The 27,750-nt window shown below is 38.3% G+C and overlaps 1 protein-coding gene and 1 long non-coding RNA gene across 2 annotated transcripts; both read right to left on the bottom strand.

Annotated features, from left to right (window-relative positions):
* Positions 1-27,750, bottom strand: LOC121467616. The gene is made up of 3 exons (XR_005977688.1): positions 27,476-27,750; positions 12,110-12,231; positions 1-757 (listed from the first exon to the last, which is right to left on the bottom strand). It is a non-coding gene; the product is annotated as an uncharacterized LOC121467616 (long non-coding RNA).
* LOC108135895 (dynein light chain roadblock-type 1) lies at positions 8,589-9,216 on the bottom strand. The gene has a single exon (XM_017256815.2). It carries the CDS (start codon positions 9,109-9,111, stop codon positions 8,806-8,808), a length of 306 nt encoding a protein of 101 aa, XP_017112304.1. The 5' UTR covers positions 9,112-9,216; the 3' UTR covers positions 8,589-8,805.

The raw sequence follows: 27,750 nt of genomic DNA, 5'->3' as shown, positions 1-27,750 counted from the left end.
TAGTATGTTTACATATTTTGTTCTTTGAATACAACGATTTTGACAAAACAACTTAATTTAAAAAATAATTTTGTATATCTTGTAAACATTTTATTACACAAAGCATTTTTTTTACATTTTTTTTGCATAAAAACTTGTTAAAAAAAAGATTTTGAATTTGGATTGGTGTAACCAATGTGCCTTGACTTAAGTAATGTAAAAAACATGTATCCAAGCAATATAAATGGTTATTTAATCAGTAATAATAATATTTAAATTATCGTTTCAAATTTTAAGACACTTTTAAGTAAATAAACTTTAATTTGCTATAAGCCTTTGTATAAAATGTATCTAGCTTAAAATGTTTCTTAGTTCTTAGTGATGTCATATCCAAATAGAAATCTCATCTTTTGGAACCGCTTCTTAGAGGCGTCAGTTTTCAAGATGGAGGAACTTGAACGGTCGTCCCGTTTTTCCTCCAAATCGACGCTTCACTGGCAACATGTGTACTGTGTCTGCCTCCGATTCAGGGCCTGTTGAACGGGTTCCAGTTTCCAGTGCAGTCGAAGTCGAATGCATCTGAAGTGCACTCCGGCCGGGTGTGTGCGTGTGTGTCTACATCCATATAGTATGTGCGGTTATATTAAATCATCTGCTTGTAGTAAATCATGGCAGCAACTTAAGGATGAGCGGGTGGAACCACAAGTACAGCACTGACATCCAAAGGCATATGGCATGAAAATGAAGTCATCTCGGTCCAATGGCAAGTGATAATGTGCTGGGGATTAGAGTTAAAGAAAGTGAGTCAGTTGTTTAATAAACAATCTTTAAATAAGGCAATTCTTGCGTACATAAAATATATGTCTTACAGAGAATTGGATGTTCAATAATTAATCTCAAAAATACAATTAGACACTCAGAAGAAGAAATGCAGATACATGGAAATAGTTTCAGGCGCCTCTTACTGACAGCCCAACAAACGGCCACCGCTGGAATATGTTTTTGGCAAATAAATCAAAATTCTCATATTTGGCAAGGATGAATGCGGCCCGAATCGGCTGGCGCAAAAGAGAAAGTTGTTGGCCCTTTGTTTGTCTGGGCATTGGCCATGCCGGTGGTTTTGTTATCAGATGCTCGAGGGCGCGATCGGTCCGAATATATAGTACCTACCGAGGGACACCACCAATTTTACAGGGGATTTACGAATCCACCGTGTAACGAGGCCTATGCCTCTCTTCTCTCCTCTCTCCTCATTCCCGATTTGGGCGGCTGAGGCATATTTTTATGATTTATTACCGGGCCGGCTATAATCGAGCTGGCATAGTCAGACAATACCTGGGTGTCCTTTTTGGGCTCGTCGGAGAGATGCGATAACAACGAGTCAAAACAAATCTCCTAAGGTCAGCTAAAAAGTATCGTTCGCCTTGGCATTTTTTACGCTCTCGAGGACATGTTGAAAGGCAGCATTACCATTTCCATTCCCATTCCCATTTATGGCTGCAATATTTTTTATGACATATTTTTATGATTTATGAATTGATTTGGTTTTGACTTTGGGTTTCTTTGCCGATCTATTATTTTTTGTAGTTTCGGGAAGGCGACCTTCGTTCCGAGTCCTGGGAGGGTCTGGCCTCAAAACGATTACCAGAGCATATTGGTATTATGATCACCTTCGGCGTTGCTTCACTGTAATTGTTCTTGTGAAATTGGGCGTTTGGCGTGACTTGTTTGTGGCGACTGTCTGTGTATGCTAATAAGCTGGCTTACAATAATGAGAGCAAATTAATCCGGGATTAGGCTATAATATTACTAATTAAGTGGTTAGATAAATGTATGCTAAACATCCAGAATGATAGTCATTTTTTCTGATACTGATATGTATCAATCATTTAATTGTCTTACTTTAAAATACAAATATTTATAACAAAACTGTTTATTATTTTTATTTTTAATATTTTTGTCTCGTTTATTTCTCAAATGCGAGGTTTTCACAACATAAAGGAAGGTAAATAAAAGAATTTTTTGTAAATTATAAACTTGTTGCTAGAAACTAAATCCTATAGAACTAAAAGAAACATGTCTGAAGATATAGATTATTCCTTTGAGAATTTGATTAACATAGCCTGCGGTTTCTTTAATTCTGGGGCTCTTGGCCTGAGTCACTCGAACACTATGCGCTAATTGCAAAATCTCTCTGGCGTAGTGCAATAAAAATGGAAAATTATTTAACCGACAACTCAACATGGTCTGCTCTGGAAATCTCCAGTGTTTACGTTGCGAAAACAATTGAAATCATAACAATAAAATCAAATTCGAAATTTGCGAGCGGTGGGCGGTGGATAGTGAGTTGGGCAGAGGGCAGCGGGCAGCGGGAAGGGGATCGGACCAATGGGCAACCAGTTGCGTCAGAGCGGCGATGTGAGAAAATTTCCAGCACAAGCCCAACAAAACCAAAGGTAAATGGCAAATGGGTGAAATGCTCAAGAAAATCAAGCCAACGAGGAGCAGCGCCAGAAACAGAGACAGTGAAACGAACGAAATGGCCATAAACTTAAGCCAAAATGCTCCCTCTCAGGGAAGGGGGGCGTAAAGGGGTGATTAGGGGGTTGAGGAGACCCAACCAACCAGTTCGGCAACGAACGCGAACTCCGAACTTAATCGAAACATCAAAGGAAGAAAGCCAGCCACAGCAGCAGCAACAACAACCAGCCAACAACCAGAAACTTATTAAAAACAACAAGTGCAGCTTGCTTAGCGAGTTGGCCAAAAAGGGGTGGTGCCGGCGGAGGGAGCGGTGCAACACGGAGTGAATCCGTGCTGCCAATTTGGATATCTTGGCACCAGCTATGGCGTTTTAAATGAGGTAAATAAGAAAATCAAAACAGTTACTAAGAATTGTTAAGTCTTATGAAAAGCTTTGACGGCTTTTATTTAAATGAGTACCTTTAATGTATTTTAATTCATGAAATTGTAATATATTAAGGTCTTAAATGGATACTGTTTTATTCGGTCATAGATCAAATAAAATGTCCTGTTCTAAAAACCCAGTGAACCAAACCTTCGCAATCGATTTCAAAAAAAAATATTTATTTGAACATTAAACGGACATAACACGAATCATCTATCGTTCAGTTTGTGGCAGCATATGTTTCATTTCGTCAGAAATATTTTTAGAGAGAATTTAGTAATTGTTTTGCGGGACTGTATAAAAATGTTGTACTTGTTAAGGCCCAAATTTAGTCACTTTTTTAGCAGTAACACGAGCTTTAAATAGTTGTTGGTTCTAAAAACATGGTGCGTTATTTTGGTTGCTATAGAAATACTTTTTAAATGACTATTAACATTAGTTTAAATGCCCAATTGCAATGCGTTAAATAATTTTTGTTATTTATTTTGTGTTTTAAAATATTGTTAGGTTTTTTAGGAATCAGTAGTAAACAATACATAAAAATTGGTTGTGAACATACATTTTTAAAATCCTTTGTAAAATAAAAAAAACTTTTAATGGAACTCATGCATGATGTTTATTTAAGTATATATACACATGTATCATTTATTAGTAACCACTAAGTTTAACACGTTTCTCTAAAGACTTATCTGGCTTTTTTTTTGGCTCTTAAGACGTGGCTGCACTGGAGGGCATTCGTGCTGTTTGTGCAGTGGCAGCACGTCCCAACCGACATCGACAAGCTGCACTGAGCGAAAATATCAGTTAGAGGGGAGCGCTGGAAGGGGAGCACTCAAAATGGGCACTTTCGGTCGCAATAACCACGACATTTACGATTATTTTACGGCCACTAAAAATCAAAAGTGTAATTTACGGAACCAAACCAAACTGAACCGAGACGAACAATGAGACGGAGACAGGGACGGCAACACGAGCGGAGAAAGAGACGGCAACTTCGACTGAGGAGCGATGAAATCGTATCTGTATCGGTGTTGCATCAGCTTAGATGAAGTAGAATCCACGGATATGGAGGGCAAAATTTTGTGTTGGTGCAGAGTTCAGTTTGGTGTGGGTGGTGCTCTATTGCGTTGTGGGAAGCTGTATTGTGAACTGAAGTACACAAAAGGAGCTATTTGCTTAAATAAAATATTTGTGTTTATATTTATATTTTCTAATTTGCCTCCGATTAAGTTTTGAAAGACTTAGTTTCATAGTTGCTACATAAATATGTTATGTATTGGCCAAAAATTAATTTAATTGCAAATGGTCTTCTGGAGTTCTTCTTGCACTTATACTTTAAACCACTTTGCAAACTTATGTAGTTCTGATGTTGGGTTCAGTTTGAAATACAGACTGCTGAAGCAGTGAGGATATACTGTAAGGAAAACCAGTTGATTCCTAACTGGATGGACACTGCCGGCAGCCGAATGAAAAGCAGTCGTTGCCTCCTTTGGTTCCTTTCTCTGCACTTGCTGGCTGTCTCTGTTATGGCTTGCCTTTTTCCTTTAGTTTCCTTATTTTTCTGGCCATCACATGTGCAACTCGAAGCCAACAACTCCAAGTATGAAGCCCTCTTCCGCCCACTTCCCCTGATTGCGATTGGTGTTCTGTTTTAGCCGGATGGCGATGGCTGGATGCTGCGAATGTCGAAAGCTCATTGCGTCGAAAGATGATTTTCATGTTTTTCCCCTTCAACGTCCCCTGAAATCCCCCAGTTTTGAGCCGGAATCGTGGCCCTAACGATGCTCAAAGTAATTTTGTTGTCTTAACCGCGTTTACTGACATCTTGATGCTTTGATTGCTCCGATTTTGAATGGAATCGTTCGCGCTGCAACACCCGCACTTGGCTTTATTGCCCATTGCCATTATCGTCTCTGGCAAGTCGGGGAAATTGAATTGAAGTCTTTGATTGGCAATATGCTCCGTTGACCCCTTAACCAGTTGCAAGTCGATCGTAAACCGGAGCGGGAATATGCGGATAGCGGCAATATAAAGAAAACACTGGAATGCCTGTATTAAAATTGGCCAATTTAATTGGAAAACTTGCTAGTAGACTTATATATATAAAGTAACCTGCTGCCCGAAACATTTTAAACAATAGTGTTGGTAACTGAAGCAAATTTATAGAAGATATTATCCATGACTCTAAGCTGTTTTTTTTCAATCTATTTATTAAATGCCTTGGAGGCAACGTATGTGTTGAGCATCACAAACTAAAAAGAATTGGTAAAGTCAAAAAATTCTTCAATGCTTTATAAGATATATTAATATATATTAACAGGATAAATATAGAAGGGATAGATTAAATATCGTTTTGTATTGGTCTTTTTTCAATGTCCTTTTTTGGTAACAGCTCTTGAATATTTAAATTTTTTCAAATATTATCCAGCAGTCGAATCTTAAAATGCAATTTGTGGATAGGATAAAAATAAAGGTTCTATTTTAGTATTTTAAGTCTTGAGTGACTTTACTAAAACTCGAAATAAAATACAAAAAAGGGTTAAGAATATAGATAATGTAAGGAAAATATACTATATTACACCTAAAGCAAAATGTTCGAAGAATTTAAAAATTAACTTCGAGTTTTTGCTATAAAAGCTATTCATATTATATTCAGATTTTTATAAATATGGAAACCAAATTTTTGAAATTGTGAATAAACGGGTATATTTCGGATTCTATAATCTTCTGATCTCAGAGGCTTTAAAATATATACTATCCGCAATCCAGCGCAGGCTTTTGGGAAAATTTACTTCAGATGGCAAAATATAACGAAGAGATTGGATTAACTTGGCAGCCAATGCTGATGAAGAATAGGTAGTGATGCAACCTTTATTTTTAAATTAAATAACCCATTAGTATAAATGTATGTATCGGTCTGGAAATGCAGAGGATCATTGGTTTCAAACTTCACAGCTAAGCAAAATCTTAAAAAAGAACCATACAAATGTTGCACAAATAATTTATGACATTTCCTCTAAGTGTAACATTTTATTTAAACATATGTCTGTTACGTAACAGACATAAACTTCAAAGGAGTAACAGTGGCTCTTAAACTGGACTGCCAAGTGGCTCTCAAACTAGCGATGACAGAACCCATAGATGGCGCCCGCGAAACAGTGCTGCCATCTGCCGAACAATATCTGAAACTCCATCCTTTTATCCGTTAAATTTCAAACAATGTAAAAGGTTGAAACAAAATTCTTATCTCGCTTTTCTTAATTTACTTAATATTTGCACTGACTAAGAAATTTTGGGATACTTTTGATTTTGTTTTTTGTTTTGCTTATTTTCTGCTTGTTTGTTGTCCAACAATAATTTAGGTTTTGGTCTTCTTACAAGAAATCGCTCATCCGCCCCCACCAAGCGACGTCTGCGCCGCTGCGAGTCGAAACTGGAAATGTGGCGCGGTGGTTGAACGAGCCAGAAAAAATCCAGCATTTCATCACCACCACCAGCATGAAAATGGGCTTGGCCTTTTCGTTTGAGTGAGTATTTCAAGGCGCTCATTCTCCTCGATTCTCCATGCGCCTCTCTTTTTTTCTCTCAGATAGCCGTCGGCGTTAAAATATTTCAAAAATCTTTAATACCTTTCTCGGATATTTTTTTAATTTGAATCATTTTGATGTTATTAAATGTGTAGGTTAAAGGAGTAAAAAAACAATGTCACCGGAAAAAACCACATTTTTAATTTAACATTATAAAAAAGTTAAAAGTTTCTTCATTTTGAAAATGCAATAAGACATTTTAATTGTTTTAATAAAATAAAATACTTTTTAAGTCATATATTGTTTGCAAACAGCTAAAATCTGCTGGAAAAAGTCATACTTTGGCTCTTAAAGTATATTAGCTTGCTATTATTTAATTTAGACATAAAAATTTATAAAGTCTTACGTCTTTATTTTAAAATTTTTTGTTATAAATATATTATATTATTTATAGTAAAAAATTTGAGATAAAAGCCAGTCTAACTTAAAATAAAGTTTTCAAAAAGTCAAGTATTTTTCCCTTTAGTGTGTTAACTTTATGTAAAATCTAAAACAAAACACATAGAATTTAATTGACTTAAACTCTTAACAATAATAACAATTTTGTTGTAGTTATGAGTCGAAATAAATAAATAATTAAAGATCAGATGTTGCGCTTGAGTATTCATCACATTCATTGACTGAGTCGTGTTGCAACTTCACTTTCAGGTTTGCGGCACAACTTAATTGAATTCATAGAGCGTGTTGGCACACCCGTACAGTGAACACCGGCAGATGGGAACGGTAGCCGCCTGGCGAGTCCATAAAATGTTAATTATGAATTGCGAGTGAGTTGGCCGTGGCCGTGGACATCCTCTTCACGATGGCTTGGAAAACGTTTTATTTGAATTTAATTCAAAGTGTTTCGAATTCGCCCGGGCATTGATAATTTCGCACGAATAAAGTCGTCACTGGGAATGGACCGTGGAGTAATTTCATTTCACGCTGCCTCAAATGAAGTGCGCAATTCTGACAGCCGAGGTGGGGGGAGAACGCTCGACCTTGCCACCATCGAAGTTGGCCCATTGTGCCGAGAGCCAGTTGAATCAAGTTTCTGTACAAATTTGTACAATTTCATATTTACCCAGCACCACAAAACGACGCCAGACAATGGGAAACTGCTTAAAGATAGCTGCCAGCGTACAAAGCACCCCAGGAGCGTCTCGTGGTGATTATGGGCCCGGGTTGAAAATCGGGTAAAAAGGGCAGATACAGATAAGTTATTGAAGCCGGCGAGGAGCAACCCCTGCAAGGGATCTGTAAAAATAGGACAAGATACACTCGCACACATTCATCTGCCCGGAGGGTGCGTCGTAAAAATGAGTTACGAGTCCTGCCATTTTAAATTAAAATAGCAGGCAGCCTCCATTGTGGCAGCAAGATGGAAGCAGCAAAAGGAAAAAGGTCAAAGGCCACATTTCCACCCCGAAAACCGGGCGGACAAAATGGTCATGTTGACAGAAGTAAATCTCCTGAATTATCGCATTAGATGCCGCATTCTCACAGATACATAGATTCCCGGCCCGATGAAGCCATGTCGTAAATAATCGGGATCGGAACGTCGCCGGGGCATTATAAAGGATTTTCGGGCAGCCCTGTTGATTTAAGCATTCTTCCTGTGTTTGTTTGCCATTCAAAAGGGTTCAAGACCATGGCCACCCCATATTCAAAAGACTCTTTTGGCCACCAACTTTGATCGACATTTTGCTCTTATCTCATTTGCATTTAACGTATATTAGCAATTTTAATTTTTCGAAACTTATGAATAAGACATGTACACAAATTAATTGTTGTTTCACAAATTATTCACAGAATTCAAATAAAATATTAAATAGAACTAACAATTTTAAGCAAGATATAGAAATATTTAGAAAATGTGCCAAGCATTTAAATTAAATTGTTTTTAATTATTCATCACAATGTTAAATAGATTCCTTAAACTGGTTGGAGCGACAGTTACTTACAAATATTTTAATCGTTGCTTCACTCGATCAAATTGAAAATAACTTTTTTTATATTTCCCAATCAAAAGTTGGTTTTTCTTTATGTTTGTTTAAGCTTTTCCGATGTACCTTATATATAAGGTTTAAAAGTATTAATGTATAAAAACAAAACACCTTTTATTCCATATTTTGTTTTTAATGCATTTAAAGTTTTTATTACATTTTACGGAGATGGCAGGAGAATTGGCTATATACTGGAGGCTAAATTTGCCTAGTTATTTTAAGAAACAAAATCCTAAAATGTTGAGCAATCCTAGGAGATTGTTCCTTAAAAGTTTCAGGAAATTATTAGATTCTGCGCCAAAGACTGAACTCTGGATTTGTAACTGCTTAATCGTATCCTCTTCGCTCACTGAACGACTGTGATGGTAAAGTACTCCTCGGGGGCCACCAGGTACTCAAACTTGCGAGTGGCTAGGCGCATGAAGCACAGCTTGTTGGCCGGGTCAATGTCCCGGACGACACTTTGGCAGGTGCTCACCAGGAGTCCATTTAAGTGCTTCACGATCGCCTGGGCACTGGTGTTGTCGAAGGACGTTTCGGCCACCGCATTCGCCATGTTGTCGGAGACCACATATCCTATAGTGTGCTCCGATAATATGCGATCCACTATGGCTCCGTTCTGGTGGATCACCTGCTCCAGTATGCGATTCATTTCTTTCCGTGTGATGTGTATAAATGTTGTATATTTCAGGACAGGGAGTGAACTGACAGCTCAGTGTTCTGTGTAAGGTAGTACTGAATTTATTTGATAGGTTGAACTCTAAACCATACATTTCTTTTGATGTTGAGGGCACAGGTTTCTTGTAAGCTTAAAATTGCTGAGCATTTTTAAATAACATAAAACAATGTAGTTGTTTTTTTATAAGCATAATTTTCTTAATTCGAAGCTTATAACGAAAAGGAGTACAATGCTTATAATTAATTTTGGAAAATAGTAAAGGTTTATGTAGACTTTGGTTTGGCACCTTCACTAGAAACGCCTAAAAATCAAACTTTTTTGATTTAATATATAAATAAATATAAAGATTAATGTTTAAAGTATTTAAAAAAGAGGCTAAACATTTTGATACACATCCATAACACATTTAAAAGCACTTATTAAGTCCCGTATGAAATGAAACTAGAAAATGCATTCACCCACTTTCCCTTTAGCCACATTCAAATTAAGCCCCCATGTTCAATATTTTTATATCGGATTTATAATTAGTGTTCAGCATACGCCTATCGTGTTGATTAAATAAGTGTTGGTCCCTCGCACTTTGCAACAGATGGCAGTGGGTTTCGAATAAATTAAACTTATCGGAAATTTCTTATCTCGATGCGGCCTTTGATCCCCACTCTCCCCTGGAATCCCCAGTTGTGTACCCGAATGCCATTGAACTTGCCCTCCAATGGGATCTGCCGAGGTCAGTTCGAATTACTGCACACAAGAACTGATATTACCGCCCAAGTTCAAGTGGTCGCGTGGCTTCTCCGACTTTCTCCTCCCGCAGGCAGCCTCATCAAGCCGTTTTCATTTAATTTTCATGCACATTTGATGGCGTCTGTTATTGGCTTTTAACGAGATTTCCACTCCAGCCCGCCGTTGTATTTTTAGGTATCCGTATAATTGACTTTTGGACTTTGAACCGCTTTGTCGCAGGTCGTTGACTCGCCGGCGGCGACTTAAACTAATTCCAATTGCCGGGCTTAGCTTAAAGCCCCTTTCATGAGCCATAAATCAGAGCCGACGGAGTTGCAAATAGTGGCTGGTGTTTAGTATTTAGTACAACACTCATCTGGCCAAAGGCTCATCTGTATTCAGGGCCCCTCGTCTTCTCGGCCAGAAGTGCTTGTCGGACAAGTCCAGCGAGTGCATACTGGGAGTGCATGTGGGAGTGCATGTCCCTCTGAGTCCCCAGACACCCAGATCCCCAGATCGACCCAAAATGGCCACTCGAGCGCCCACAAACGGTCATAAAACACTTTCGGACATGTTGTTGGCCCAACAAACAACTCTCAACTCTGCTCCGTTCTTTTCTCTCCGTGCTGGTCAATAAAATGTGCATAAATTCCGATGCCATTCAACGGCAACCCGAAACTGGCCGATTCTGACCGTTCCCGTTCAGCAGGAGGCTTTGCATTTAACGGGTTAAACTCGAAGGTACGGTGGAAAACTTATATATATTTATTGGCAGCATTTTTTCTTATTATTAAAAGTCTTGACTTTGGGAGTATGCATTTTGGAGACACCTTTGTGTTCTAAGAAACTTTTCTGATTTAACAAATTAATACCATTTATAGCCAAATTATAATATATTACGAAATCTGCCTCAATTCAAAATTATTTAGTTTGGAAATTTTGTGTATCCTCCATATATTCTGGATCAGAATCGTCGTCAAAGTCCTTTCTTGTGGCATTTTTTTGTAAGGAAAACCCTGTAAGTTTTGTTTTCTTTATTTAACATATTTTCATACCAACGTTTGTTTGCCTTTTTATTAAACGATTGTATTTATTAAAATAATCTAATTTCATTAAGTTTTTTAATATTTAATTTGTACTTTTTATTTCAGTTTCCTTCGAAAGTTTATAAAAATAATTTAATTGTAAATCAATATTTTCTAATGCCATTACAAACAAATTAAAATGGCAAAATAATAGTAATAATAAGAATAAATGACTATCATTTTTTTAACACTTTTGTTATGCACCCACCCATTGTAATTTAAACTTTTAGAACCGCTTTATCCAAATCCACTCCCACTTTTAGTCATGATTCATGGCCGCCGAACGCAAAACGAGAGATTTGTGGCCGGCAAAATGAATTGTGTCCAAGTTCGGGCTCTGTGCCATTTCAAACTATGCAAAATGCGAGCTCATAAATCCCCTGAGCCCAAGTCGGACTATTTTACTATCTCTGGCCACGAATTTGGTTTGGTTTTGGGTTTTGGCCCCGGGGCGGGATTAGGCGGCAAACGCTTATCCGAAAGCGAGAAACTCGGCGTTATGCCGGCGCCATAACTCATTTAATTAGATGACTATCGCTGTTTAGGCATAATTCAACCACCAATATACGAAACTTTCCGAACCCCCCGAACTGCGAAGAGGTCAAAAGGTCGGGCGCCATTAAAAACGATAAATAACACCCAAAAAGAATGAAACTTACGAAATGGAAAATTCCTACGTTAATTAGAAAAACCAACAGAACAACTGGCAACTGAAATTAAAAAAAAAAAAAAAACCGACTGACAAAGAGAAAAAGGCAGGACATGGAGTGGCAATTTGGAAACACTTTCCCTGTCTCCGCTCCTGAAAATGCAAATGAGCTGCTCGAGCAGGAATCCAGGCCTTTTGGCTCCAGGTCCGGTCATTGGCCGGTGGTCAGTATCTGTATCTGGTTTTTTGCGCTCTGTTTTGGCCCTTTCATTTGTGCCACTCGAGCGGCGAAAGGGACACGTCGCACACACATGGCACAAATTGCCATGGCCTTTTGACCAACTGGCCCAAATATATCCTTCAGCGACCCTTCCGTCGGCCCACTGACACACTTCCCCGCTCCACATACATATCACCAGCATCTGAAGCCCAGTTTTGATTACGGACTCCGAAACTCCGAAGCTCCCATAAATAATGTGCAACATACATATTATTCGTGTACATGTGGACTCACCTCAACGCGTTCTGAATTTTTAATGTGCCCAAAATGGAGAACAGTCCTCGAGAGTTGTGAAATATACAATATCCTGGGGTGGAAATCGGACTGCTTGACAATTCATCTGCTCTGTGAGTGTTCTGTAATTGAAAATTAAATGGAAAGTGTTAAATGGACGAAGGAGAAACTTGAGATATTTTCCCAAAAGGATTTAGGACTTATCGTAAGTAAACCAAAATAACATTTTGAAGTATATTCATAGACAATTTCATAGCCCATATAAAATCAGTACCAGGGATTCTTTAATGGATTATAAAAAGAGTAAATTAAACTCAAATGTTTCAAGGCTTTAAAAACACTTTAACTATAACATATATTGTATATTTTCTTAAATTAATTTGTTTTTCAATAATATAAATTTCTGTGTACCTATTTCCCATAATTATCAAATTGGCAAATTAAAGGAACATTTTTTCTTTGAGTTTCCCCGAAACTTACATTGTTAAATATATAAGTTTTTATTCTTATTAGGTTTCTAACGAAACTCACCCAATACTTAAACAATACTTCTCAGAACACCATAACCCACTAAAAAAAAACAGCACATAAAATAGAGACTTAATCATTAACACATGATTTCATTATTTTTAACGACAAATTGTTGAATCGACTCATTTGAGATTGGCAAAAAAACAATAAAACTGTGAAAATATTGCAGCCCCAAATTCGTAATCCCATTGACAAATGGCATTATTTGCTTTTCGAATTTATGTTATGGACTTCTAAATAACAACCAATTTAAGGTATTTATCTTTAAGAAGCGTAATTTCGTATGCTAATTCCCGTGGCAGTTGGCTTGCTAATTTATGAAAGCGTCGGACTTGGCCACAACCGATCTGGTTTCGACCAGCTGAATTGGATATTTGCTGGCCGAACAATGCAAATTTTTATTAGCCATGAAGTCGGCCATAAAAGCCATTTCAAAACCGCTCGAAATCGTTGCTCTCCGCTCGAGTACAAATTGTTAGAAGAGGTGCAAAACGGCGCGATTAAATTTATCTCGCAGGCTAATTTTAATAACTTCATGAGACTGAGACTCGTTTTCAGAGCAAATAAATTTAAAATTTAGTAAAAAACAAACAAAGTATTGAATATCAAGTTTCGGTCGATGGCAATCTTAGAACTCGAAGCGAAAACGCTTGCCAAAACAAAGGAATTGAATTCATTTAGTTTTATGGTCCCAAAAAAGGTGGGAGATGTTCGAAAAAAATTACATTGGGCCAACAACAAAGACGCACACACACAGACAAAGGCCATTGAGAAGATAAATTTCTTAATTTAAATTCAGAGTCTGAGTGAATCGAGTTTTGTTCGTTTCCACCCTCGAACGATTTTCATTTCCGTTACAAATGCTTTTCAATTTCGCCCGAGCCAAATTCAATTTTCAAACGTTTTATTTCGACAACGTTTTGATTTAGTCGCGCTCGCTTTGAATATTTTACGAATTGGTTGGATTTTGGAATCGAAATTGGGCTTGGGCCTCCATTTTGTGGCTTTTGTGCGTATGTGCGTTTGTGTAACTATGGAATATTTATTATTTAAATTTCTCGACTGCGACTCGGCGGCCCTAAATCATGCGACAGGCTCATTCAGAAACACACACACTCTCGCGCCCGAAAACACTCGCATATTCGTAAGTTGTGTTGTCTTTTCGACGCATGATTTAGGTGCAGTCATAAATTCAATTTTAAGCTTTTTGGTATTTCATTTCGCTCTGGCCGGGGATCTGGTTTTGGGCCCCGGAATGGAGGATGGGGTTGGGATCGGGCCCGGGTCCGGGTCCGAGGCCAAGATAAACACTTGACAACGTGCTAAGGCCGGCACTGGCAACGCGATAAGCGCATAAATAAAGTCCCCCGTAATAAATTCAGCGTCGCATTTGACGCCGCGCCATCGCATCTGTGGATCCATGGACTTCTGGGGCTTTTCGGGGGGTTCGAGTGACACTTGGTCCTCCAGAGCCACTCTCGACCTCTTGGCTTGACTGTACCATGCATCATCCGTGGCAGTTTGAAGGAACCATTAAGCTCTACTCCTCTTTTTACAAGACAACTTCTGGAGCCGTTTTAGGTTGCTCTTTGAATATTTATATGGCAAAGCTGGGACAATGTCGTATTTCTTAAGCATTACTTGGTTGATGTTGTAATATATTGTAAGATTAAAAAAATTCTATTACTTATTGTGCAAGCAAACAATGCATGCAAACATATAACGTAAAGGTTGTTATGGTAGTTGATTTTATGAGAATATGTAAAAAATTAAATTTAAATATGAAACTATGCCTTTTAAGCTAACAACAGTTAAATATAGAACGATGCTAAACTAAAGACAACTAAACCAAAACTATAGTGACAAAGATACTAACATAAAAAAAACTCTTTAGAAACTACAAAATTGATTGTCAAGGAAAAACTCCCCTTCAATTTCTTTCTGAATTCGAACCGTAAAGGATCTGCCAGCTGGTCAGCTGTTGTCCGAGTGCTTTTAGCATGCCATAATTGCTCGGCAGGACGACGGGAAATATATGACATCTGCGTTGATGGAACAAAGGGCGGAAAGGAACGGAGAGGAAAGGAAAGGAAAGGATAACAATCCTGCAGCCAGCTATTCACGACAATCAAACAGCGCGGCACACGCGGCGAAAGGATGCGGTGCAGTGTGAGAGTGCAGAGTCCATTAAAAGGACATTCCACGCCGGCGATCCACATGTGTCCGTGAAATGGACGTGCCGTGCCAAAAGGATATGGCACCTTGTTTGTTTTTCCTCCGCCCTATGTCTCATATTTTCTTTTTTAATTTTTGTAAATTGAAAATCGTGTGCGGATACGGATGCAGCATTGCGTGGCAATTACACAAGCCCTCAGCCCCGACCATAAATTCCATCCTTTGCAGGGAAAGCTGAAAGGAGTAGCATGCCACGGGGGGTCGCCTCCGTCCATCTGAGCCACTTCGAGGTGGCCAAGTGGCCGTGCAACATTTCATGTCGTGTTTACACTCACTTCCCGATCGCTCTCCCTCCCCTTGCAAAAAAAAAAATCCAGCAACCAGCAAAGAGGGTCAGGATATTAAAAATGGCAATTAACTGCGGCCAGTGCCTCCAGTTTACCAATTACCGCCAGAGTTGTGAGTCAATGCGACAGGTTGTGCTCCGTCTTATTTATATTATTAAGTTTCTTTTTTATAATTTATCAATTTACCTTTTCCGCAACCGCAAAAGTTGCAAGTGCATAATTGGAATCGGGCTCACACAAACAATAATTACTTACTGTATAAGCGGGTATTTCGTTGGGTTTCCCTTCGTTCGGTAAGATATACATATAAGGTTGGGTATTAAATATGGGGCGGAACAGTATGGCTAAGGTACTTCGGTACTTCGCTTATAATATATACAAAGTAAAGTGAAACCTAGTGTCCAAGCTAATCGCTCATACGCAGTGTTGCCCTTTTAAATACCAAATAACTAGTTTTTACTGAAAACCATAACAAAGATTAGGTTAAAACTCTTAACCTTATGCTCGCACTGATAACTGTACTGGTAACTGATAGAAATGAAAATAGAATAAAGAATGCTTTAATTAATTAAATTTAAATTTTATATGTAATTTCTGATTTCGATTTTAATAGTCTTAAAATATTATTTGCGATTTTTTAATAAAAGTCTTTCGTTAGTTCCCAAAAATGTTTTCAATCAACATTTTTATCACGATAAATAAACCAATTAACTATGGTGGGTGGAGAAACATGTTTTTGATACTACATTATTTTAAAACCCACCCGAAACCGCCCCCCAAGAAAGTGCCACCCAAGAAGCGTGGCGCCGCGGAAGAAAACAACAGTATTTTTGAGTTCTTTGACCCAATTAGAATGCATATGGCCAGGGAAATTGGAAAATGGGCAAGTCGGCGTGAACTTCGTGGCAGTTTCCAATTTTGAATTTGCCAATTAAATGTTTATCTCTGGCTAATTACCGACGCCTTTAAGCTACAACAACAGCAAAGCGCCGACGCCGGCATTATTCAATTAAAATTGTTGCTGCTGGGGGGCTGTTGTTTTTTTCCTCTGTTTTTGGCACGCACTAAACCCCATAAAAGTCATAAAGACCCGCATAAAACCCATAAAAACCATAAAACGAAAATGAAAAGAATCTTAAAAAGCAGCGAGCAACAAGAAGCGATGAATTTGGAGAGAAGAAAGAGGAGGTGGAAAAACAAGTTTAAGGTGATTCCTGATTGATATGGAAAAGCACTCGCAACATGTTCGCTGCTCTCGCTTTTCCACTCGCTTTTCCTCCGTTGAGTGGAAGTTCGCCTGTTGCCTTTGCGCTCTCTTTTCCGTTTCGTTTTTTTTTCAATCAGTGCCCGAGCACAATGATTTTTATTTTTATGCGCCAACGTAACGATCTCGTTTCCACTTACTTAAATCTACATTTTAACTGCCTGGCACATTTTATGTCCCCCTCTAACAGCCATGCGAAATGGGAAGATGCGCGCGCTCTTCCTTGGATACTCTCCCGCTCTCGCTCACACTTTGCAAAAAAAAGTGCAAAGGAGAGCGGGCCAAAAGAGAGCTTTTCTTTTCCCAGGGACTTTTTTACGCAGCGAAATGGTCACTTCACTGGGCAATTAAATCGATTCTAATTAATAAGCAAACATGGGCAAACACAGAGAGAGAGAGAGAGAGAGTTCAGCGCGAATAGAGAGCAGCAAGTGAGACAATTGAGCCACATTCAGCAAACGATTATGAGGCCATCTCAGTCGCACTTAAAACGGCCATTACCCACGACAGTTATGGGGGACGGCGTCGACAGAGGCAGCGACAGCGACGTCGACAGAGAGAGAGAGCGTGAGAAAAGCCATTCTCACGAAGAGCTGCGTTATCGATTATGCTCAATGGCCGATTTACTTGTCTTAATGCGAGAGCGACACGTGGCGGCGGGTAAAACTGCCATCTCGCTCTGGCCGCTCTCTTTTTATCGCGCAGCCATTATGGTGCGCACAGCCTTCTCGCTTGCTCACCCAGTACAGGACCTGCTGCATCCCTCTCTGACCCACGTGGCTCTCCAACGACCTCTCTCTCTTTTTGAGTTATCGGCACTTTGGCTCTGCCGTTATGGCTTCCGTGTGAAGGGGGCGTGGCCTAGAGAGCGGTAGCATTTCGCACTGGGGTTTTATGGCTCATTTTCGGCGTTGAGTGCGTTCTTCCGCCGCCGCTTCTTCTTCTTCTTTGGGCTCGAATTCGTATTTTGTATTTTCTGGGCTTCTGCTTTGACATTTGCCGTCGCTTGTTTGGATAATTATTTCGATTGTTATTAGATTGTTGCAACAACTATAAAAACGGCCGTAAAAAATATTTTTATTTCGCCTTAAATGATTTTTAGTGGCCAAGTGCCTTGTGGTGACAAATTGCCCTAGAAAGAGAAGATTAGGTCTCCAATCACCGTTTTGATGGTTGCGTATGTTGAACCTTCTTTATTTTAAACACAAAAGACACAAGGAAAATTTTTATGGGGAAATGGAATAGTGTCATTATTGAACAATTAAGATAGCTGTTTTGTTAGATCGATTTCAAAACATTTCAAAACACTTTTTTAAATTTTTCAACAAATACAACTATATTTTTAAGCAATAAAAATAGATGATTATGTTTTATTATCCGTTAAAAATGTTCCAATGAAATTAAATTTGTATTCTCACTAACGCCTTTAAGGCTGCTTATTTGACAGATTTTTTGGATTTAATATTTTGTTGTTTTTGTCATTAATAATATTTTTTTATGTTAAAAAATCGTTCTGTTGTATTTTTATTAAAAATGATGCTTTTTTGATATTGTGTTGAGGTAAATTCTTAAGAAAAGGTACATTCTTAACGACAAATTCCTTAAAATAAATTATTAATGCTTTACGAAAGTAAATGTTACCCAAATAATAAAAAATAATAATTCTTTTTTATAAAGAAAATTTTGTTTCTTGTATTTTTAACACATTAACAATTGTTTTATTGTATTTTCAAACATATTAGTAATTATGCATTTTTTTTAATATTGAGACCTTTGTATTTCAAACATTTTTTAGAAATCTTACGTTTAGAATTTGTAATTTTTTAAAAAATAAATTGTAAATAGATTGTTTATGCTTCGCAGAAATAAATGTCCCCCACCTATTTAATTATAAAACAATATCAACTGATTGAATAACTCCACAATTTGTTCGAATTAAGTTTCGATTTCATTGCGAGTCTTTAGCTATACCATTCGCATACAAAAATGGATTATTTATTTCTTTTTCATAAGGCAAACATAATTCTTGTGGAACTCGAAGACCGGGCCAGCATAAGACCAGAAAAGAGAGAAATAAGTCAGATAAAGAAAAAGCATTTTAACGAAACTGTCACGGCCCCGGGACGTGAGTTCCGTGATTGGATTGCCCAATAAATGTTTATCGAAAGTCGAACAAATGCGTATCTATCCTCCGAATGTTTGGCGTGTTTTGGGAGTTATTTTTTTGTGGAGAAAACACTTTGGATTTTTTGGGTCTGGGCTTCGGCTGGGACCCAGCTGGCGGGAAAACAAACAAAAGACACGTTTGGAAGAGAGACAATAATGAACAGAAGCAGCAGGAATGGAGGCAATGTTATTTTTATGAAATTAATATTGAGTGCTGCGGGGCCATCCGAGTCCGAAATGGGTAATTAAAATAATAAAAGCATTTTTTCGACGGCCGATGCATTCGGAATTTTAACTAAAAGTCGCATGGGACCGCCGCCGCCCGGGGGAATGTTTATAAATTCTGCAACACGACATTTCAGAATGTTTTCGTAAACAAATATTAAGATATTTTCCGCGAGCAAATGCGTTTTTAAGTAGCAGCTCCGCCATAAGCGGTCCAATAAATTCCGTCTGCCGGGCATCCCATTCGATTTAATTGACTCGCCCGGTTTGACTAATTTTGGAACGTTTTCCTTTCATTTCCCGGCCCTCCATCAACGCTCCTCCATTCCCCCGGGCAGCTGTTCTCCAGATACTCCTCCATTCTGGTCCGCTTATGGCTGTGTCCGGGTAAATTTATGTGTTTTTTCCAATGTTTTCTTTCTTGTCTATTCCCATTTCTTTTGGTAATTTCTTTGAAAATGTGCGACTTGTCATTCGGCAGCAGCATTTCCACCCCCTCCTATCTCAGGTCAGACATCCCGTTTTCCACTTGCCCCTCTTTCTTCGCTGCTTAATTATCTGTTTTTCCAATGTCATTTTTTATGCTGCACCTTTTGATTTGTGATTTGTGTAGCCGTGTGACGACGTTACTCGTATCTTTTTTTGGCCATACCTGTATTCTTTATGTCTTTTTTTACGAACTGCCATTTACGAGGAACAGCGTCGTCCACTTCAATGGGTTTTTTTTTGTTGTCTCAAGGTCAATCGCGGCGGGTGAATGACGTGCACCGGTGCTGTCTACTGCGAAAATATAATTACCTTAAATATAATAGGGAATTTGCGATTTTTATTGAAAAAATTGGTTCTTAGAGGCAAAACTAAACAAAAGAAATTCCAATATCCAAAAGTAACCACCAATGGCATACCAAAACTTCTGGCTTAGTTATTGTTATGATTTAAGAACATAAATGGCTTTAGGTAACGAGCTCTGCTTTACATGAAATTCTTCATTGTATTTTAACAAGAAAAACTAAGTATAAATCACTAAAATCTTTTCAAAAATATGTTAAGCTCAATTAATTAATTTAAAACAAGCTAATATTATAACACTTACAATAAAATACTAAAAATGTATGAAACCCCGATTTTGTTCTAATTATTTGATAAATAAAATACATATAAAACAAAAAAAACAGTTAAAGTCACTATTTTACATGCACTACCGAATCGTGAGAAAATCCTGCTCACGGCATATCCACGTCGTTGAACTTTTTTAATGAACCTGCGGAGAAAACTCGATGTAATTGCATTCATTTCATTTTTGATCACTTTGCAACTGCTCATTGTAATTATTCGAGCCGCAGTCGAGTGCATTTTAAAGAGGAACAACAATTACAAATTATATACATTTCGCATGGGCATCCTGGATGTGCATGTGCATCCCATCTCACCGGCGGCCATCTACTTTCGTCAATTACGAAAGAGCTCGGACAGAGCTGAAGTCCGGGCAGCTGCCCGGCGGCCAAATTATCCGAACGCCATTAAAGTCATTAAAGCCATTATTCGCCGAGTAAAACGTTTAAGTGAAAATACATCTTCTGGACGTGCATGTGCATACGGATGAGGCTGGGTATCCACATGGGAAGTGTATGGTTTGTTGATGAAGATGGGCCGGGTTCTGATGAGTTGGTGGCATCCACCAGCGACAAACGCACACGGGAGTGATCCCCAACTTTCCGATCCCTCAGGTGCCTCTGTTATTACCAGCTTTTCGGAAAAAAGAGTTGCAATCGAGTTGATTTTGAGGAAACTTGGGCATTTTTTTAATTCATACTCGATGCACAGGCCACACACATATAATTTGGACAATTCTGGTGCTCAGCGCGAACATTTGCTTAAATGGAATTATCGATCAATAACCCAGTGATGCACGGGAAGAAATAAGTAAAAAAAATATTTAGAAACGCGAGTAGCTTAAATCATTTATATAAAATGTGTTCAAGTAAAGATCTTAAAATTGACAGCACATTAATTAAACTGGGATTTATTAAAAAATCTATGTGTAAGCCGCAACGTATTTTCTCATAAAGTAATAAGCATAATGTTTTAATTTAATTGCAAAAACAACATTTTTTTTTTTTTAGATATCTTAAAGACTTAAGATAAAATTATAAAAATGTTTGAGCCCTATAAAGCAACATTTTTAAAATATGTGCACCTTATAATGCTTTCAAAATAAAAGCCATTTAGGAAATGAATCAATAATTATCCTCTACTAATAAAATTTTTAAAGAACATTCCCAATAAGTCCACTCTTTATAAATTTTATTTATTAAAACTGAAAAAGCTGAAGTTTGATTATATAGTCTATAAAATGGTCTACTTCGAAATCCTTCGAGTAATCATACCCATTGAAAACTCCCCTCATACACATTACTGTTTATTACCCGGCCGAAGAATTTAATATAAATAATAGAGACTTAATAAATGAACCAGAATCCTCAGTATAGTTTTTTAAAAGTGTTTTGTTTTTGTGTGGCTGCTGCGTCAGGCTTCATCGATAATGGTGGACCACGTACTCCCTGCCTCGCATTCCCCTCCTCTTCGATTGTAACATAATCCATTTGACCAAAGAGAAACTATAGCCCCCACCACTCAGTCCGCTGCATATCACGAAAGGAAGCTGCTGCTTTTGCCGGAGTCGAGTGTCAGGTGTTCGTGTTAAAATGCCAACTAATTTCAGTGTTTTGGGCCAAGAGCTGATGGCCAGTTGCTGGCCAATCGATCCACTTAATCAATGGGGGCCGGAGCAAAGTGCTCACATTTTTTGGGTCGCAAAATGAAAACAAAACCATTATATGCTCATACTTAATACTTAATACGAGTGTTTAAGCACAAAAAGTTGTCGCAGGAAATGGCCCAGGGCCCGAGGGCTGGTGGGCCGATGGGTGGGCGTGGTCAGCGTTTTGTGGCTATCGCGACGGGCCATCTTGGCCAGGTTTGCACACGTCCTCGGCCTTTTGGCTGCTTAGTCAGCGCACCGAATGTCAACGAATTTTATTATTTGCAACCTCTGTCAGTATCTCTTTGTTGGCAGTTGGCAGTTGTCCGTTGGCCGCTGGCCGCTGGCAATGTGTGGGTGGAATGGCTGCCTAAATTATGATGCACGGCCATGATAAAGTGGCAACAAACGTCACCAGTCCAGTCGCAATTGCCATGCCATGTAGCACTCTGGGTTGAACGCCTCCGCCGGGGCAATGGCTCGATCTGGCAGGAACCACTATGCAGTAGACACTGGCCCTCGGAGGAGGACGTGCGCCGCCGATTCTGCACTTAGTAAAACGACTCTGATGGCGTCAGCCAAAAGTGCCTATATTTTATAATGATAAACTAGGGACTTATATTGGCAAAACAGGAAAATATGCAGGTCTTTCCTCTTGGGAAATCAAAACGCTTATTAAATACTTCTATATTTATTGATTCGATTGGCTGGTATTAAATTGTCTATGAATCTTTGTCATTATTTTAAGTTTACAGTCATAGCAAGCTTTAGAAGATATAAGTCTTATCTCTAGTTCATAAAACGACTTTCAATTGAAATCAATATAGAATAATTCATATAAAATCAAATGAGTTTTATTATTATCTAAATTATTCTAATTCATATTCTAAACATGTCAAAAACTTACTAAATTTACGAGTTTCAGTCAAGTTCGTTCGAAATAATACATCTTTAAAAAGATTTTTATAAGGTTCTCATGTAACCTACCTGACAACTTAATAAAATATGTTTTTTTTATATATAAAAATATATATATTTGCTACAAAAATTCAATTGTTCGTGCTTGGTAATTTATATTGTATTTTTACAGAAATCTGTGTTCAATTTACCAATTTCAATTGCTTTTATCTCTGCAATCCAAACTAAATCTGGGCTAATTTTATTTTATTGCCAATACCGCCCATTCTTAAGCTATCAAAAGATAGCAATTGATAAAGTGGACATTCGACGCCCTTAAGTGATATCAATGGGTCATCTAAAGTGTCTGCCATGTCAAATCACAAGTCGTTCGGCTCAACTAGTTTCTGCCCCCCGACTCGGAAATTATAAAATATTACGTATACGCCCACGACAGCCAACCCATAAATAATACCAAAAACTTTATAAAAACTTTTCGTTGCGGCTTTGCTTTTATCTTTCCCAAAACACACAAAAACGTTAAAATGTTTTTTTTTGGGAAGCACACAAACAGAAGAGCAAACAAACAAAGAAGCCCAATAAAGCTCCAGCTAAATTAGTTTCCCAGCGGAGAGGCATTCGTCTAATAAAATATTTGACAGTAAATTTGAAATTATCTTTTGAAATTGAAATTGCAGCGCATTACTTAAGCTCGCATAAATAAACAATAACACAATTGAGTAAGTCTGCAGCAACAATAACCGAAAGAAAGAGACTAAAACAGAGGGAAATAAAGCCACAAACACAGTGGACCGAATAAGAGGCCAAATAAAAGGCAACATTAACGACCGATTCAATGGGCCCATTAAATTGGAACTGTCGGGACGCCGTCTGGACGGGATCGAGTAAATATACACAGAAAAAAAAAATAGTTTATTAACAAAGGTGATCGAAACTGCATAGCACATTTATATTTTAGTTTATCTTATCTAAAAGGTTGATAACTTATTTCTGAGGCTTGAAAAATGTTGTTTTACAGAAGTATATTGATAAAAAAATCACAGAATTAGGTTGCCAAAAATAACTTAATTTTTGTCTCTGTTTTGGAATCGGAGAAACACACTGGAAATCGGACGCGGAATGAGAAACACAAGGTGGAGACGTCACGATCACGGATCAGTCCGCCTTTTCAGTGCTCTTTGCATATCATTTGGGCCGAAAATTTATAATTTCATTGAGTGGCTGCCGTCCGCTCGGTTCGTTTCATTATTGAAATTAAGCAATTTGGCGTAATTTAACAACACTTTCGATGCATAAGTTTGGCCGTTGCCATTTCGAATGATAACAATGAAGCACGGCCAGACAGGGACTTTTGCGAATGGGAATGGTCATTCAAATCGGAATGGAGCTGGTTTTTTTTTTGCTTCTGCCAAATGACCGGGCAGTGCGTCGAGTATCCATAGTCACGTCATTAGCTCAATTGTTCGCTGTTCATTGTCCGTGGCCCTCTGTCTTTGGCTCTACATTGTCTGAAAGTCTGAAATGCCTGAAATGTCTGGTCCCTGGCCCAGTGCATCAACATCAACACGTCTTCAACTGGCTTAATAATGGATACCGCGCACGATATGGATAAGCTATACATATTGTACTCTTTGTTGTTTTTAGCAGACTTCAATTAGCCACAAGTGCACTCGTTTTTTTTCGGTCTTTTGATAAGGATCCACATCGCAACGTAAACCCATATTGCTGATTAAAAAACATGCTGCAAACTAGTCAAGGCACTGTTCTTAATTTATTTTTGAATGCATATGTTATAGATTACTTTAATGCATGTAATTTTTCAATTAAGTAAAGTTTCTTGCTTGAAAAATGTATGTTTGAAAAAGTTTTCGAAATATTGCTTAAAATTTCCGAGTAAGGATTCTAAAAACGATTTAAAACTCTTAAACCTAATTCAAAATAGAGTTCGAAATTTTTATTTTGGGTTCTTTGTTAGGCATACATTTTTATTGACATAACCGTGATCATTGAAAAACCCTTTGATCCCATTTAAAGCACAATCACTCTTCATTTATTTCCCATAAACTGCTCGACTTTAACGAACCAATTACTGGGCATATGCTCCTTCCGCCTCCTCGATTTGATTGTCTTTTTATGGCGATCAGACATAATTATCCTTATCAAATCAGAATCGAATCCCTTACACAATCCACCCGGATAACGACATGTACATAAGTCTGGCCGACAACTTGCGGTGGCTCCTCGGGCGCCACTTTTGTTTATAGCCCTTTTACGGCTCTTTCAAGTAGTCACGGGAGTACGAAGGAAGTTTTTACGACGCTGCACTTGAACCACATCCGATGCGATCCAATCCAATCCGGCCCGAAATCGGTGTCGCGGTCCCGGAACAAGTGCTGGAACAGCAACAGCAACAGCAACAGCAAACAGCTCGTCCTGGTGGCATTTCGACACGTCGTAAAATCATCTGGCCGGCTGTTAGAGCGGCTTTTACGATCTATAAAACGCCCGTAAATCGCCGGGGTGCTGACTGCACTTTCGCCTTCGAATCAACTCGATGATGGCGTTTAATTGTCGAGGAGCTGAGTTGAATCGACTCGACTCGACTCGAGTTGAGTCAAGACCACGGACACCGAGCGATGAGCGGGCCATAAAAACCTGAGCGTGTGCCTGGGCCAAAAAAAAAAAGGAGAGGTGGAGGAGGAGGAGGAGGGCATCGAGCAAATCGACGCTCTGTTTTGTTTACGGCATTTGTCGAGTAGTAAAAATGTCGTAAACGAAATTGTTATGAATTGCGGCAAATTAAATAAACATCAAATGCCAAACGCTCCTGTTATGTTCTGTTCGAGCTTGTTGTCTGTGGATTTTATGTCTTGGCTGCTCATTGAATCTTTATGTCGGGCACTGATTTCCCGAGTGTTTAAAATGTCGTTAACCAGTTCAGAGATGATTTACGGGCCTTGCGTTGGCTTAGTGCTTATTTTACAAGTTATTGGATGGCTTAGTTCTCGTCGAGAGGTTAACATAAAACTGGAAGGCTGGGGAGCCAAAACGGGCGGATACACGATATCCGCAAACGAATCTCGAATGGCAACGACCACCACCAAAGAAAAGGCTTTTCGTTTGCTCCTCTTACCTGCAAAGCACGAAAATGTGACCCCAAAGTAAAAAAGAAATATATAAAAAGCAGGGAAAAATCCGACTGCAATCGGAGATAGCGATAAAGGGTACGAGAAGAAGCTATAAAGGAGACAAACAACAAACAGGCCAAGCGGCCAAAAGACTCGACGCGAAGCCAAAAGGCCAAACGCTAACTGGCTCCAAGTCAACGGTTTAACAGTGGAGATTAACATAACATTTGTGGGTAAAAATATAGTTTTTTAGAATTCCCACTAAAATGCTATATCTATCGAAAACTATTTTAGACTTTTCTAATTGGATGAAAAATATTACTGATTTTTAAAAGCTTTAAAAGCTTGTAGGTCAAATACAATTTCAAGTGAAATAGAGGAAGATTTTATAGAAATTGAAATCTGTAGATGTTGTATTATAAAAGTTCAAAATTATTATGAATTTGGTTGCAAATTTTCTACCACTTCACATATTGTTGTAATTGTTATGATACTTTTATAAACTAAAAAAATATTACAAAAAAAGGAAGAAAAATAAACACACATTTTAAAGTTAAAGCAAGTATTTTGAACATTGAAGGAACTAAATAAAATGTTAAATTTTTCCCTTATTTTGTAAAAAAAAGAAAAATGTTATATTATATTTTCATTGTAATATATTCACTGAAGATTTTCCTTATGCAGTCCATTGCCTTGTCATTTTCTACCTACCCATGGGCCGTATCGGGCCCGAACAGGCCAAGCCTTTAAAGCGGCCTGAACCCTGCTCCGCTGCTGTTGTTGTTGCATTCCGGCATAGCAATGACCGCAACATTTACTGGGTCTGAATCTGAAACTGGCATTGGGTTTGCGATAGTGTTGGTCGTTTGGAAAAGAAGCGAGCCAACAAAAACAACACAAAGGGGGCAACAAAAACAAGGGGTTCCATAATGGCTGCGACATTCATTCGCATTCGTATCTGTGTGTATCCGTATCTGTATGTAGCTGTATCTGCATCTGTATCTGTGTGGGATGGCCTGCAAGTCGCAAGATTTAAGATTGTCAACCATGTTGTTTATTGCTCTCTCAAGATTTGTCGCAGCCCGATCTCGTTGCCGTTGTTTTCGTACCTGGAGCGGGTTTATTTTTTCTGAATCTTTTTTTTTTCCAGGAGTTGGGGGGCTGTCCGGCTGCTTTGTCGTTTATTCCGCGGAATTACTCAAAACGCTGAGAAAAATCTGGGGAAAGATAGGGACGCAAGAAATGTTCCCCGGATGAGATGCGCAGGCATGTCTGCGGTTTTCGTCTGTGATTTATCTCAACCATTTTCTTGTGCCCTTCTTGAATTCTCCTGTTCGCATCTTTTTGTCCAAATAGCCTGTGAGCTTCCTTTGAACTCAATTAAGTGGAAGATGGATATGAAGAAATTTTGTTAAAAACAATTTAAAAGCAGATAATGGGGTCCTTTTCTGTTGTATGGTAACTAAATGATCGTTTAAATATAGTGTTTAGTTAAAATACAAATTGAGAGCACAGTAAAGATATTCTTTGAGCAAAATACCTCTTTTTGATTTTATTTATTCCCATTTATAATGAATTTGAAATTATAAAATATAAAAGCCTCTATAAAACACTGTGTATCTTTTCTGTTAAAATTCACTGCTAGAAAAAAAGTAAAAGGAAAGTATACACACAAATTTGTATCGCTTACCAAATCTCTGGATGTATTTTTCCAAAAACACGAGCATGGACAGGAAATGTCCATTCTTAATACTTAACCCTTCCACGTTTATAAGTTTAAGTTTATAAAAAAGTGATTGTCAGATTTTGTCTGGGAGTTTAATATTAATAATATTTTAACTGAAAACTTACCTATGCAACAATTGAGTTTCTTATCCAAGTCAGCTAATGTTTCAACCCAAGCCCCCCTGACTTTTTCACTTTTTATTTTCGGCCAACACATCTTAAACACATGGACCTCTTTCGATTCATAGGACACACTTCACACTTAACACTTTCCCATGGAAAACGGCACATATGCCATTTATGGCTTTTCATATTTTGCACACATTTTAACTCATTTCGAGTTGCGCTGGTAAACAGATATCGCCGAATTCGATGCGTTTTTTAGCCGATCCGCAACGTCC

The sequence above is a fragment of the Drosophila elegans genome, unplaced genomic scaffold (genome assembly GCF_018152505.1).
Source record: "Drosophila elegans isolate 14027-0461.03 unplaced genomic scaffold, ASM1815250v1 contig_476, whole genome shotgun sequence".
In the NCBI taxonomy this organism is placed as follows: Eukaryota; Metazoa; Arthropoda; class Insecta; order Diptera; family Drosophilidae; genus Drosophila; species Drosophila elegans.
This window is presented reverse-complemented; position numbering and strand designations above follow the sequence as displayed.